Source organism: Talpa europaea (assembly GCF_964194135.1).
Source record: "Talpa europaea genome assembly, chromosome: 1".
Classification (NCBI taxonomy): Eukaryota; Metazoa; Chordata; class Mammalia; order Eulipotyphla; family Talpidae; genus Talpa; species Talpa europaea.
The window spans coordinates 153,966,292-153,980,127 of record NC_140073.1 but is presented as its reverse complement, the minus strand read 5'-3'; the positions used below and the strand labels follow the sequence as shown (position 1 = coordinate 153,980,127).

Genomic DNA, 13,836 nt, shown 5'->3' with positions numbered 1-13,836 from the left:
TCTGCCAGCGATGATCACCATGTCTGTTACTCCATTTTCCTTGTCGTGGCCTCCACAGCGCTCCTTTTAGCTAACGAGCTGCCTCTTCCCACCTCCTTTTCTCAGCTTGCCTCAGGAGGCCTTGTGGTGATCATGACACTTGATTGAGTCCCCACAAGGCAGCTCAGCTCTTGACTTTGCAGACTTCTCCCAAGAGAGACTTCAAATAAGTGTCTGAACTGACCAGAGAGCAGAGAAGTGTTGAGGTCACGGCGAGTGCCCTGGGCCGAGAGGAGAGCGCGAGGCAGAGAGGACCAGGGGCTCTTAGGGGCACAGTGTGGAGAAGACTAAATGCTGGTGGGGGGGTTTGAAGAGGAAGTGATGATGTGACGCAGCTTGTACATTAGCACAGTATTGGATTCTAGAGACTAGATAAGTGGCGCTTCAACTTTATTGCACATAAGAATTGGTTTTTAGTGCATTGTGCATTGGTTTTTAGCACATGTACTAAAATTAGAAGGCTACAGAGAAGACGAGCCCATGCCAGGACGTGTTCATGTTCAGGAAGTGTTCCGTTTTGTTTAAAAAAAAAAAAAAGGAATTGTTTTTTAAAATGAGCACTTCTAGGCCTCACCTGAGATGCTGATGAGGTAGGTCTGAGGTAAGGCCTTGGAAACAAACATTTTAAACAAAATCATCAAGCCCCACTCTGAGGAAAAATTGACTGGAGATCGAAGGAGAGAAATCACTTGGGAAACTATTGTACTAACAATACAGAAAAGGGAAAGACACCGTACGCGAACTGTCTAACAGTAGTTTTTCTAGTGGTTTTTCTTTCAAAATTACCTTTTTTTCCTGAACAGTAGATTTTTTAAATTGGACTCTTTTTTTCTGTTTCTTTGTTTTTCACCAACTTTTTTTTTTTTTAATAGAGGCATGTTCTTATTTATTTATTTGTTTGTTTGTTTGTTTGTTTTGTTTATACATGCACTGGGTACAGTCAGAAGCGCGGGAGGGTGCGAGAATTCACCAGAGCCAGAGCGGGGAGCAGAGCAGGCAGAAGGACCGAAGTACACTGCTGAGGGGAGCAGCAGCGGGTGGCAGGAGAGGTCTGCGCGCCATGGGGGACCCTCCTCTGGTGGCCAGGGAGCAGCCGGGGATGGAACCGGCTCCGCAGAGGCCGCAGGCAGCTTCGCAACCCAGCGCTCAACCACTGCGCCACCGGGGAGGCCCTTTCACCAACTTCTTGATTTTAGTTCATATGTGAGTTCTGGGTGAAGTGTGAGTAAGATAGAAGTCTAGGAGAAATTAAAGTTGGTTTTGCTTGAAATGCTAAATCACAGGGGACCATTCATTCCTTCAATTTGTTTTCAGGGTGGGATACTCAAATCCCTCACACACAGTTTCCACATGTATATATCTAATGTCTAGTATATAAATATTTATAAGCATAAGGTAGAACTAGGTCTCATCCATACTCTCGAGCAGATAAGGGTGAGAAAAGGGATGGAGATTAAGATATGAGCAATGCACAGAACTGCAGCAAATTTTCTAGGAATTATAAGGTTTTGACTGAATAAAACCAAAACCAAACATTAATATAACTAAACATTCAGTTACTTTTCCCTTATTGAAGATTACGGAGCATATAGAATGTTTTTTCAGAAAATTTGAAATGTCTCCTAAGAAGTCACTTCCATAATGTTTTTTGCTTTTTCGAATCCTAAGTAATTATGATAAAACAATGCCCTTACATTTGTCATGTTTTACAATTTATAAACCATTGTTATAGGAATTTCATATAATCCTATAAAAACCTTAAGGCTGTGATGTTAACATGTAGTTTACAAACTAAAACCCAAGTGCGTGAAATGACTTATCTAAGATCCCGCAGCTACTGTGTCATAGAAACTGGCTCTAATCCAGATGTTTGCTCTAAACCAATGTCATTTTCCCCTCTCTCAGCTTCTTATTCTGACTGTATACCAATATGCCCTACCCTCTCTATGTTTCTCCTGCAACACAACTGAATTCCTGAGACTTACAGGTGAATCTCTTACATATTTTTAAGCAGATTGCTTACTGTCAAAACAGTCTCGTGCTGGAGAAAAAATTAGGTATCACCAGGCAGTCATTTGCTAATAAAACCAACCAGATTGATAGGAATAAATAAATAATGGAGAAAAGAGACAAACTCCAGTGTGTAATTCACAGTTATTCCTCCCTCGAGGAACCTAACTCCTCATCCCCTCATTTGGGCTATTACAGTGTCTTTCTTCCAAGAGAAGGAAATGGAAGGGGGAGAAAGAGTTTCTTTAGGGTAGAGAAAGCTGACAGCACCCCTCAGCCACGTGGCCAAGGTTTCCATCAACAGTGATAAGTCATGTTGATGGTGAAAATGGCACTTTACCTCGTGGTCTTCCTCCCCAAAACCCATAGCCCAGTCTAATCATAAGAAAAACATCAGACAAATCCCAATTCACGGACACTGCCCAGCCCTCGGGAGCACTGTCGAGGTCATCAGAAACAAGGGCAACCTAAGAAACTCACCGCCAGGACATGTGACAGCTAAGTATGATGTGGGACCCTGAGACAGGAAGAGGACAATAGATTAAAATTGAGAAAACCTGATGAGACTATGGATCTTCGTTCGTGGTAATGTATCAATATTGATTTTATTTGTGTGGCAACTGTAAGATGCTTACAATAGGGGAAACCAGACATGGCATATATGAGGATCCTACTATCTTACAACTTTTCTATGAATCTAAAACTATTCTGAAATTAAAAGTTTATTTAAAAAATTAAAAACAGGGCCTCCCTGGTGTCACAAGGGTAACCCTTTGCTGAGAGTCTCAGTGCTATCAAGTTATCACCAGCCACTGCAGCATGAGTTTGATCCCTGGCCAGAGAGCTGACCCACACTGCGCGGCAGACCTCTCCTGTCTCCCCACTGCTCCCCTCAACTGTATATTTCAGTAGATCCTCCTGTTCTATTCCCCATTCTGTCTCTAGTACATCCTCTCACCCCTGCTCCTCTGGCCTACACCCAAGTTTTTTGTTTGTTTTTTTTTAAAGATTTATGTATACAAGAACTGGTATACAGACCAGTGGTGTGGAGGGTGAGAGGATTCGCTAGAGACAGAGTGGGGAACAGAACAAGCAGATTGACTGAAGTACACTGCTGAGGGGAGCAGCGGGCAAGTCAGGAGAGGTCTCCTGTGCCATGTGTGTTGCTCCCTGCCTGGGGATTGAACTCATGGTGCAGTGGCTGTGGAGAGCTTCATAGGTTGCGTCTTAACCCCTTGCACCACCAGGGAGGCCCACCCCAATTCTTGTATGCATAAATATAAATAAATTTTTAAAAAGAAAGAAAGAATAGAATAACACCTAGTAAACCAGTTCCTTTCTTTGTGAGTTACTATAATTGAATATTATGGACCATCCATCCCTAGATGAAGTAATCAGGATTTGAGTTAATGTCATTAGATACTCATCTCAGTATCACTGAGAATTACCCAGCTTGAATATGAATTGTTTTTGAAGATGAGGAAATAAGTTGTTTGGTTTTAAACAGAGAAAAATCAGAATAATGCCCAAAATATAAGGTGACCCTGCATGTAAGACGATCTCCTATCTTTCCAATGAGAGTATTTCTCTGTCCTTCCCGCTCTGAAAAAAAAAATTTTTTTTTCTAAGAGATAGGGATGGAATAGACAAACATATTTTCATATGTATATTTAAGACCATAAATTTTAAAAAATACATATGCAACTTTAGAAATATTATTCCCCTCCACCTGTCACTTTTTATGAAATAGTATCACCCAATTTTCTTATATACAACTTTGATGTCAACATAGCAGGTTGTTAATGAGCATTTATTGAATAAATAAGAATGGAGGGCAAGTATTTGGAGAGCCCTGGATCACTCAGTGAGGACCCACTGAGGTCTTTGACCCGGAATCCAAAACACACCAGAATGGAGTGGAGTTTAGCTTCTTCTCTGAAAAGACAGAGATATCACAGAATTGTCCATTCAGGGCCAGGGTGTAGGCAAGCCACAACTTAGGGCTCAGCAGATTCAGAGATCCCTGCAGACTGGCCCCAAGGGACTGGCTGAAGCAATGCCACTGAAGGCAGGGCCTGAGAGTGTGAGGCGTGGGGGACGGAGCTCTCTCGGGCATCAAGGGCAGAGGGCTCAGGTGTGTCGGAGAAGGACAAGGGAGTCCTTTGTGGCAGGAGCGTGGTGACCACAGGCCTTGTAAACCCTGCAAAGGACACGAGTTTTCTTTCAAGTGCTGAAGAAAGCCAGGGGTCGCAGCTAGTTTACTTTTAAGAAATGACTTCGTTCTGTGAAGAGAGTGAATTAGAAGAGGCAAGAGTGGAAACAAGGAAACCGCAGGGAGGTGAGGTGGGAGCTGATGAACTGATAACTGCTAGCAGCTGACGCGTACTTACTGAGTGTCCAGGCGGAGTTCTGGGCCCCTGGCACGAATCGGCTCGTTTCAGCGTGCCCACCAGGTAGCACCCTCTGCTCTCAGGATACCAGCTTGGCTGATCAGGTACCAGACACTATGAATCCGCCAATGAACATTTCAGAGCTGCTCAACAGTTGCAGCTCAGGCATCCTCGCCCTGTCAGTTCCAAACCATCCCACGAAAGCCACCGGCCACGACCACGCTGTGATCCGGGTTTAGCGGGGAGGCGGTGGATGGCATCCCACACTCCTGCGGCTTCCTTTGTTCCTTTGTCCTGGCCTGGCCCTTGGTTCTGATTTGTGCGCATTTCTGTCTCTGTTCTCAGAGTTGTTTTTCTCTCATTCCCTCCATCCTCCCTCCCCATCCCCCCGCCTCCCCCCTGCCTCTTCCCACGTGCACGGCTTCTGTCCTCTTTCCCCACTTTGCCTTCCATTTCCCTCCCTCTGCTCTCTTCCCTGGCCCTCATCTCCTCCCTTCCCTCCTCCCTTAGCTGGCCAGGCAGCTCCTGGCCTGTCCAGTACGTCCGTTGTGTATAATATCTAAAAGTTGACGTTGATCATTTCCATTTAAAACTAATTAATACTGCAGAAGCTGGCGTGCTTATTCCAGAAAGTACCCAGAGGACTGTTAACACAGTATTCTAAACCCTTTCCTCCCAGTCCCTGCATTCACAGCTCCGGGAAATGTACCTGGCAGCCCCCTCATCCCACTGGTTTCTTCCAGCCCCCCCCCCCCCAGCCTTCGCTCCCCACTGCACACTCCCTACTTCGCTCCCTCTCTGCTTCTCCTCCTCAGGTCTGTCCCACCTCCTGCCCTGGACCAAAGTCACACCAGGTCACATCTGTTCTTTCAAGCTAACAGGACGCGTATGACCTTTCACGGGGAGCCCAGTGTCTCTAAGACTGGACACTTGACACGCTACAGGTTTTGTTCTGAAGTTTATTATTTCTGCTCTGCAGCGTATTTTTCAAATGCTCTTTTACAGGTTAGAGGGCTTTTGTCTGCCTGGTTCCAGATAAGAGGCTACCAGGGTAGCCCCCTGAGGGAGGCTTCCCCAGTGAAGGGGTACTCCCCGGGCTGCCCTCCTGAGGTAAATCACCCAGAGCTTTTGCATGAGAAAAGACCTGGCTGACCCAGAAGGTGGGATTTATAAATAGTCCTCCAGCCCTGTTCCTTAAAGCTTGTCCACCTAATCCTCTCCTCCTTCAAGATTGGCGGTGATTTAACCTTTGAGTCTTAAAACTTGACCCTATTTCTTCTCTAAAAAGCCTGGTTAGAAAAAACTACTGAAAAGAATGTTTTCAGCCCAGTGACAACCATCAGAGCTGCCCGCCTCCCCCAGGAGGCCTCCCTTTTAAGGTGCAGTTTTTCTCATTGTTATTTTACAGCACCTGCCTCAGTAGTTTTTATTCCTTTTACTAATAGGCTATCGTAGATTTGTGGTTTTTGGAGTCATGAAACAGTTCCCAAATAGCTACATCTCTATCATGAACTAAGCACCTTCTTCCTTTTCATTCCTAAAATAACAGGACTTTGAGGGGTTCTAAGTTACTGCCACCTACCCGCGCTGGGTAGAGCACTGTATTCCTCCAATTTTGTATTAATTAGGATAAAACCTTACAGTACTTGCTAGGATGATAAAATGAAGCCTGAGAAATAGACTCTGAGAGTCAATTTTCCAGGTTAGGGTACAGGCCGGAAATGCCTAATGGTTGAACTGACCTAAGATGGTTTTTAAAATATATTTTCCTTAAAGAATCAATTAGCTCTTAACCCGATTACTGATAAAAAGAAGAGATTCTTAAGTTAGGACAATAAACTACATGTTTTGAGCAGCTTTTCTCCCTTGCTTTAATATGGAGGAAACTTCAGTTCTGTCCATTTACCCTCAGAGAGAAGCCTCTGGTGAAGTTCCCTTCATGGCCGGCAGACTGCAGTCGGTCGTGGGCCGAGGCTTTTCTTGGCTGACCCGCACCAGTGGCAGGAATGCTTTTTCTGGAAGCCACAAGATCTGATCCAGCTGTTGCTTTGTAAGGGGAGTCTCTTCTCGAGGCCTTTCTTGCCCTGGTTTTGCTAGAATGTCCCACTTGCATGGGAGCCTGGGCTTTAGAAGTGACTTGGCTTGTTTAGGAAAGTCCGGCCATCTGCAGAGAAAGAGTGAACACGAACACCTGCACGGAGCAGGCTGGGTGAGGGCCGCGTCTTCTGAAAGCTCAGGCTTCAGTCTCTGCGGTGGTTCCGTTCACATTTGCGCACAGAGCGGGCTCGCTGGCACTGTAGCCGGGTTATGTCTCCCGTTGAGGAAGCTTTCTCTTCATAGACGGGCACCAGGCAGAGGGCAGCATGTTTGCAGTAACTGGAATTGTAAGACGTGACCCGAGCACGTAGCACTGTTCCTTGCTTTTGAATTTAGTTGTTTCAACGCCAAAGTGGAGTTCAGACATAAGCCCAGGAGGGCCAGCCACCCGGGTAGCAGGGCAGCAGCTTCGGGCTGTGAAAGATGCTCACAGGGAGAGCGTGTTGGGGCTGTTGAGAGCAGAGAGGCACAGCTGGCATCCCCACACAGGCCTTGCCGGGGAGCCCGACGATGCATTCAGGGAGCTCTACTGGGTCACCTTGGTTATCTTTGGCAACTTTTCTTACGTAGCAGCAAAACCTAGACAGACTCTCCAGAGAGTTAAACATGGTGCCGTGACACCTGTAAAGGTGCTCGTACCCCCTGTGGTTTGGGGTGCTCCACTGCAAGCTGCCCGCACCAGCTGGAAGGCTCCCTGGGCTCTCAGAACTGACTGGCCTTTGAAGACCAGGCCTACAGTGACCGCCCCTGCTACCAGGGCCATGCCAGTTTGTACCACCTGCTGCCCTACCCTGGCTCTTCTTTGAGTCCTCATGTGACCACAGCTCCAGGGCCCGGATAGGTCCAGGCTGCCCCAGCCAGTCACACGAAGACCCCCAAGGCTGAGAGAGAAGGATCTAGATCCCCTAGGTGCTGTAGTTCAAAGTAGCCGCTGCCTGCCGTGGGAGAAGGGAGGCTGCAGGGCAATGCTGGGAAGAGGGCTTGGTGGCTAGCTGGCCAGGACAGAAAAAGGACACGTGCAAACTGTCCCCGTCGTCGTCACCTGAAGTTGTTGCCACAGGTGCTAGCCGGCTTTCTAGATGTGGCCTCCATGCTTGGATGGTGTTTTCTTTTCCATTGTTTTTGTTTTTTTTAAGATTTATTTATGCATATGCGAGCTGGGGTACAGGCCAGTGGTGCGGGGTGGGGGGGCGGTGAGTGGATCCACTGAAACCCACTGCTGAGGGGAGCAGCGGGGAGACAGGAGAGGTCTGCTGCGCCATGTGGGTCACCTCCCTGGCCGGGGATCAAACTCTTGCTGCTGTGACTGCGGATAGTTTCATGGTGCTGCGACTTAACCCCTTGTGCCACCAGGGAGGCCCCTCCATTGTTAAAAAACAATCCCTTGGAATTCCTTTTCCAGACTAACCTTTATTGTCATCAAGTCCGTGTACGTTGTTTGGAGTCACAGGCCTACCTGGTTTCCGCTGAAGAGCAGCCTTCCTGTCCTGCGCTCCTGGTTCCTGCTCCCCGCAGGAGACTCCAGGGCTTCCTGATTTGTTTGGTAGCCACTGTGGTGTTTCTAGAAGCACGCTGTCACTGCCTGGCTGTGTCCGTTTGCGGCATACTTACTGGCTTCCCACGGTGGAGAATGAGTTCGTTCATCTCCACGCTTCACTCCCGACCGCGCAGACACGCTCTTCTCCTGCCCTGCTCCGCGCGTGGCCGCTGTCACTGCCGAGTCCGTGCTCTTTGCATGGAGCCATTGGGACACTGTGACTGCTGCCTCCAGGACCCCCTTCCATTCTCCCCAGGGTTAGTAAGTGTCTTGTTTTTGTGTTCATTTGCTTAGGTTTCCCTTCTCATGAACCCCTAGTTGTATGAGTCACCCCTAATCATCATTCCATATAAACACAAGTCTCGGAATTCTCCCCTCTTAAGGAAACCCTCCTGGGTTCTGAGCTGCTTTTCCGGGCGCTGGGCCATCGCCTCCAGGCCTGTGAGAGCACCCGTGTCTTGGGGTCTCTTCCCCACTCTCCTTTTTTGGACTCTCCCCCTTCCTGAATCTTATGTCATCCTCTTCCTTGGACTTCCCTGTCATTTTGAAGGGGGTGTTAGCATTGGTTTCTAGAGGGAGTAAGAACTGGTTAGTTGTTTTGGGAATCATTTCCTTGGGAATTTTGAAGTCACAGCTCCATCTTCTTTCCTCCAGTATCCCTGTTAACACCTGATTCACCCTGGTTGTTTTCCCCACTCTGATCGTGACCCTGATAGGACAGGCTGCCTGGCTTAGGAAGCATCGTCCTCGAGGGCGCGAGTTCATGGTGACGGGCCCTTCCCGCACGGGCGTTTCCTTGTATGTTCCCCTCAGTTTTCTGTTCCGCCTTCCTCCAGCGCCTGTGAGATTTCAGACCTCTTGAAATGATGTCCAGTTTGTTTCTTCCCTCCCCTGTTTTATGTCCCGTTGTTTCTTCCCTCTTCTTTCTGAGAGAATGCCTGAGCTTTGTTTTCCAACCCTTGCATTGAGTTATATGGTTCTGCTATCAAGATGTATGTTTTTCTGGAGTTCTTTTTTGTTCTCTGAATGTTCTTTTCTTAGGGTGGTGTTATTGACTTACTGTACGATGAGCCATGCAGAAACTAGAAAATACAAATACTGAAGCTAGAAGGCATTTTCTGACTGACAGAGACCGTTGACCAACCTCAGAGGTTGTAATCTGTGCCAGAGAAAATCACTTAAAATATGCAAAATTCACTTGTTCAAAAACTTTTGGTGTCTGCAAAGGTTGTCTCTGGCTGGTTTCTTGGCATGTCTTTAGTGCTCCTTTTTTAAATATTTGTGTCTTCCTTTGTGGTTGTTTTGTTTTTCCCCCACCTCTAAAATTGCTTCTTGTACTTTAGAGCAGGACACTAAATTCTACTTACCTGAGGGCTGTACTTGGGGTGGGGGGGCACAGACTGTGACCTCACTGAGGGGTGATCTGCCTGAGCCCCTTCCTGGGTTACCTCTCATATCTCTTTCTTAGGTCTTTCATTGTGACCAGTCGGATTCTGCGGGCAAATTTTAAACATTGCACTGTTCATTTTCTACTTCTTTCTTGTCATTTCTAGACACGTACATCAATTTATTCTCTCTCTCTCTCTTTCTATCTCTCTCTCTGCTTATTCCTTTAGATGTCTTGGGTTCTTCTCCACATTCTTAGCTGCGTTCACGGCGCTCAGCAGTTTGGCAGACTTGCTGAAAAGTAAACAGTTGGCAGGAGCAAATTTGAGACACCTGGAGTACACAGTGGGCGGCACTCTCGGTGTCTTATTTTTCCTTAATATATTTGATCAGAAATTGGATGAACCTTCGGGATGCGGAGACAGGGAAGATACTGTGGCAGGGAACAGAAGACCTGTCCATCCCGGGAGTGGAGCATGAAGGTACTTGGTCTGCACCCGGGGCGGGGGGTGCCGCTGGGGGGGCCCCCCTGGAGCAGGACCAGGCATCCCGTGGGGAGCTGAGCTAGCACAGACCTAATAGCGGGCAGGCCTTGGAGGCACAACCCTGTAATGCAGGTATTGACATTTCGCTCCTCTCTTCATTTTCCCACTTCCAGAAACCGACTTTGTGTTGAAATTTTAGCATCAGAAAATATTCAAAGATATAAACTAAGATTTCTATTTTTCTTTCCCAAAAGAAAATTTGCACTTTTATCTCCATGCAATAAAAGGAAAGGGCTCAGCAGGACAGAGTAGGGAGAGGTGCCCATTCAGCCCCCTTCCTGACGAGAGTGACCTGAGGCGCACCACAGCTGGTGTCCATGGCCCTTGTAATAGACTTGACCAGTTGGGGACCTCTGCCTCTAATTAAAAAGTATGATTCTGATACCCAGGCGTCTCTGCAAATTAGCATAGATAATGTGTGCTCCAAACCTGTCAGAAGCTCCCAGAAGCTTGAAACTCCATAGTCATACGCGTTTCATCTAGAATGGCTTCAGTGTTTCTTTTTCCTTCTCAGCCCGTGTTCCCAAGAAAATCCTCAAGTGCAAGGCCGTGTCTAGAGAACTGAACTTCTCCTCAGCAGAGCAAATGGAAAAATTCCGCCTGGAACAAAAAGTTTACTTCAAAGGGCAATGCCTAGAAGGTACCCTGCTGCCTGCTTGTCTGAAATCAGGGCCTAGGGCAACTGGGACAAAGATTAGAGCCAGTGAGCTAAAGCCAGCTTTGACAGAGGCTAGTTTCACAACCCACTGGTGAGCAGATGCCTATGCCCTGCCAGGCTGGGAGCCCAGCAAAACACACCCAATGCGGGGAATTCCAGCGGGCACTGAGCCCAACAGAAGGGTATCTGACAGTGGCGCCAGGTTGGTGCTGGCCTGCTCGCTCGTGTGGTGTTGCGACCTGGACACAAGGAAGCCGCTGGCCGGGGCTGGCCCCGTGCGCCACACAGGTTTAACTGGCATGGCCACCCCGCGTGGGGTTCCCCTTGACGGCCAAGAGTCCACATCCGTAGCTCAGAGTGGAAACTACACATAAAAAGACCTGCTCCTCCTCCATAACGTACATCCGGTAGGCCTCTAAGGGGGACACTGGTGCCACTGTACTGCCCCTGGTGCCCTAGAGACCCGAGCCTGGGGAGTGGCCTCTGGTGCAGCATGGAGGACATGCGAAGGGGCCTCCTCGGCCTCTCCAGCCCCCCCGGCCTGAGAGGGTTTGATGGCTTCGTGGGTGCTCTCGGGGTAGGAAGAGCCCTGAGACTCGACACCCGCTCACCCACTCTCCCTTCTTCCTTCAGAATGGTTCTTCGAGTTTGGCTTTGTGATTCCCAACTCCACAAACACCTGGCAGTCCCTGATAGAGGCAGCGCCAGAGTCCCAGATGATGCCAGCCAGCGTGCTAACGTGAGTGGGCAGGCCGCAGGGATGCAAGTGGTCTAGGAGCAGGCACCCCACGTAGTGGGACTCGGTCCTGTTCAGGGCAGCCACCTGGGTTGAAAACAAGAATGAAAGGGTACCCCGGGTTCCCAGCGCACACGTCACTGCTCTGTCCGTGGGGAGGAAGGGCAGTGTGCTGGAGCCGGAAGAATAAAAACTTTGGACTAAGTTCCTGATCATCCCTGACTGTGTCACCCTAAACAGTGTCCTCCCTCTCTGGACCTTTCCTCCTGTCTAACGCCCTCTTCCAGAGGTGTGGTGAGGCCAAAAGTGATCGGGAAGGAAACTGGCATATAATATGTGTTAATATATGTTAAATTGATGCGAATTTACTCCCTGACAACCAAGCTCCTGGTCAAGCCTTTGTTGGAGCGGCTTCCGGTAGTGCCTGACCAAATCCGAATGCGGTGGGAGAAGAGAATATTTGTTACAGTTTTTCAAAGGCCAGCTTTGCTTCCCACTCAAGGAACAATTTGTATTTTGTCCAAAAACACTGTCAACAACTACCCACCTACCATTTTCTCTTGAGAAAGAGAAAGGTTTTATTAGCAGTGCCTGAGAAGGAGTGATTGACACAGACAACCGTGACGGTGGATGGTCTCTTTACACAGGTCCTTTCTGAAGGCCACAGTGAATTTGCAAATACTTGCTTTATGTGCTCTCGGCCACTCAGATCTTACCTATTCTATAATCAATTACCAGCAAAAATCTATCAGCTGGCTGTTCATTACCCAGGGAAGTATAGGGTGCGTCAGAAGGCACTTTGTATACTGTGTAGCCTTCGTCTGACTTCCTGGTAGGCTCGTCTCTTGCAGGCACCACAGCCAACACACCGATGATAACAAACTTAGGTCATTTGTCATAGCTTCGTTTAAAACCCAAAAGCCAGCACCTGTGTGGCCCTGCAGTCTGCCCAGCAGTGGTGGACACACTGAGAGCCCCAAGGACATGGGCCCCCACCCTGCACAGTGCGGGGTGCCTGTGGGGCCCTGGAGACTGAGCCTGGGAAGCGAAGAGGTATGGCCAAGGCCTGGAGCAGCTCCGACACCTGAGTGCAGGAATTGGTGGGTGGCTCTCCCGAGGAGGGTTCCTGCTTAGGGGAGAGTCTGATAGGCCCAGGTAACATACTGGGCTCACCCCTTTGCCAGGTGAGGGAGGGGGTCACTTGATTGAGCCATGACTAGGGATGAGGTGGCTCCTTGAAAGGAGAGCAGGTTGTTGTTGCCCCAAGTGAGGACAGAGGCAAGGGAGCTGCCAACCCACACTGCGCAGAGAGTCGGTGTAGGAGGGAAGACGCTGCCCAGGACCAGAAAGCTGTGTTTAGAGCCAGGCCCGTGTGCGTCCTGCTGCGGTCCTGACGTGTCCCAAGGAAGCAAGCCCTGCTCTCGTCTGGCTTCCGAACTTGAGGACAGGCCTAGTCACCTCAGTGGTGTCATGTTAGACTCCTGGCTCTGCAGGGACACCCATTTCATGTCTCCCGGCAGGTTCTGGGTGGGTGCGTGTCCAGGCCCAGCAGGCCTGGGTTGCGGCCACTTTGTGGGAGTCCAGCCGTGCTGCCTGAGACGCTCACGCTTTCTCTTGCCTTCTCTTCTTACTTGCAGTGGGAATGTTATCATAGAGACAAAGTTTTTTGACGACGATCTTCTTGTAAGCACATCCAGAGTGAGACTTTTCTACGTTTGAGAGAAGAATGTGTGTGCATTTCAAGAATTTGGGTTTTGGGGGGGGAAGGAGGAAAGTGTTTACTTTTTACCTCCACACTTTTGATTTTTGACACCTCTACCCCTAATTCCCTCCGCGGCAAAACCCACCTGGACCCCCGGGGACCAGCTCTGTGTAGTGACCGGGCGGCTTTTCCCCCCAGCCGCCATCTTCCCCCCGGCCAGACTAACCCCACCCCAGGCCGGGGCAGAGGGCTCGCCTCAACTCCTCCCCGGTGCGAGTGTGGGGAGCCAACGCTCCTCGCGCCAACCGACGCTGTTCCCGCCGCCTCCCTGCCGCCTCTTGGGCTCTGCGGGTGACACATCTTCCTCTGACCCCTGGTTTTGGAAAAATTTGCGTTCCCAGCCCATGTTTAGTTTTTTCCTACATTTCTATTTCATACATTCTCATACATTTAACTTGTAAAATAGACTGTGATATTATTATTACATAATGAATTAAAACATATGAATTAAAAGATTCCTACAGTCTTTAGCATGGCACTGCCTTCCGCTCTCCTTTGTTCTGGAACGTGAACCGGCCTACAAAATGGGAAGAAGGACAGCCTCAGGCATAGAGTCACGGCGCCATGGTGCTCCAGAGGTCCCCTGGCAGACCTGGTGCCCCGAGCGCTCCATTTCTGCTTTCCAAGGATGGGCAGCGTACCCGGACAAGACCCGTGACCTTAGCGCTCGCCTCCT

The 13,836-nt window shown here is 49.0% G+C and overlaps 1 protein-coding gene across 1 annotated transcript in view; it reads left to right on the top strand.

The window, feature by feature from the left end:
* The window catches only part of PDE6D (phosphodiesterase 6D), a gene marked incomplete at both ends in the record, with an annotated part of 47,803 nt that extends 34,686 nt beyond the window's left edge, over positions 1 to 13,117 (top strand). The window contains 4 exons of the mRNA XM_084249450.1: positions 9,853 to 9,941; positions 10,519 to 10,644; positions 11,296 to 11,401; positions 13,036 to 13,117. Coding sequence (XP_084105576.1) covers positions 9,853 to 9,941; positions 10,519 to 10,644; positions 11,296 to 11,401; positions 13,036 to 13,117 — 403 coding nt within the window. The remainder of the gene's footprint in view (positions 1 to 9,852; positions 9,942 to 10,518; positions 10,645 to 11,295; positions 11,402 to 13,035) is intronic.
* Between the last annotated feature and the right edge of the window lie 719 nt (positions 13,118 to 13,836).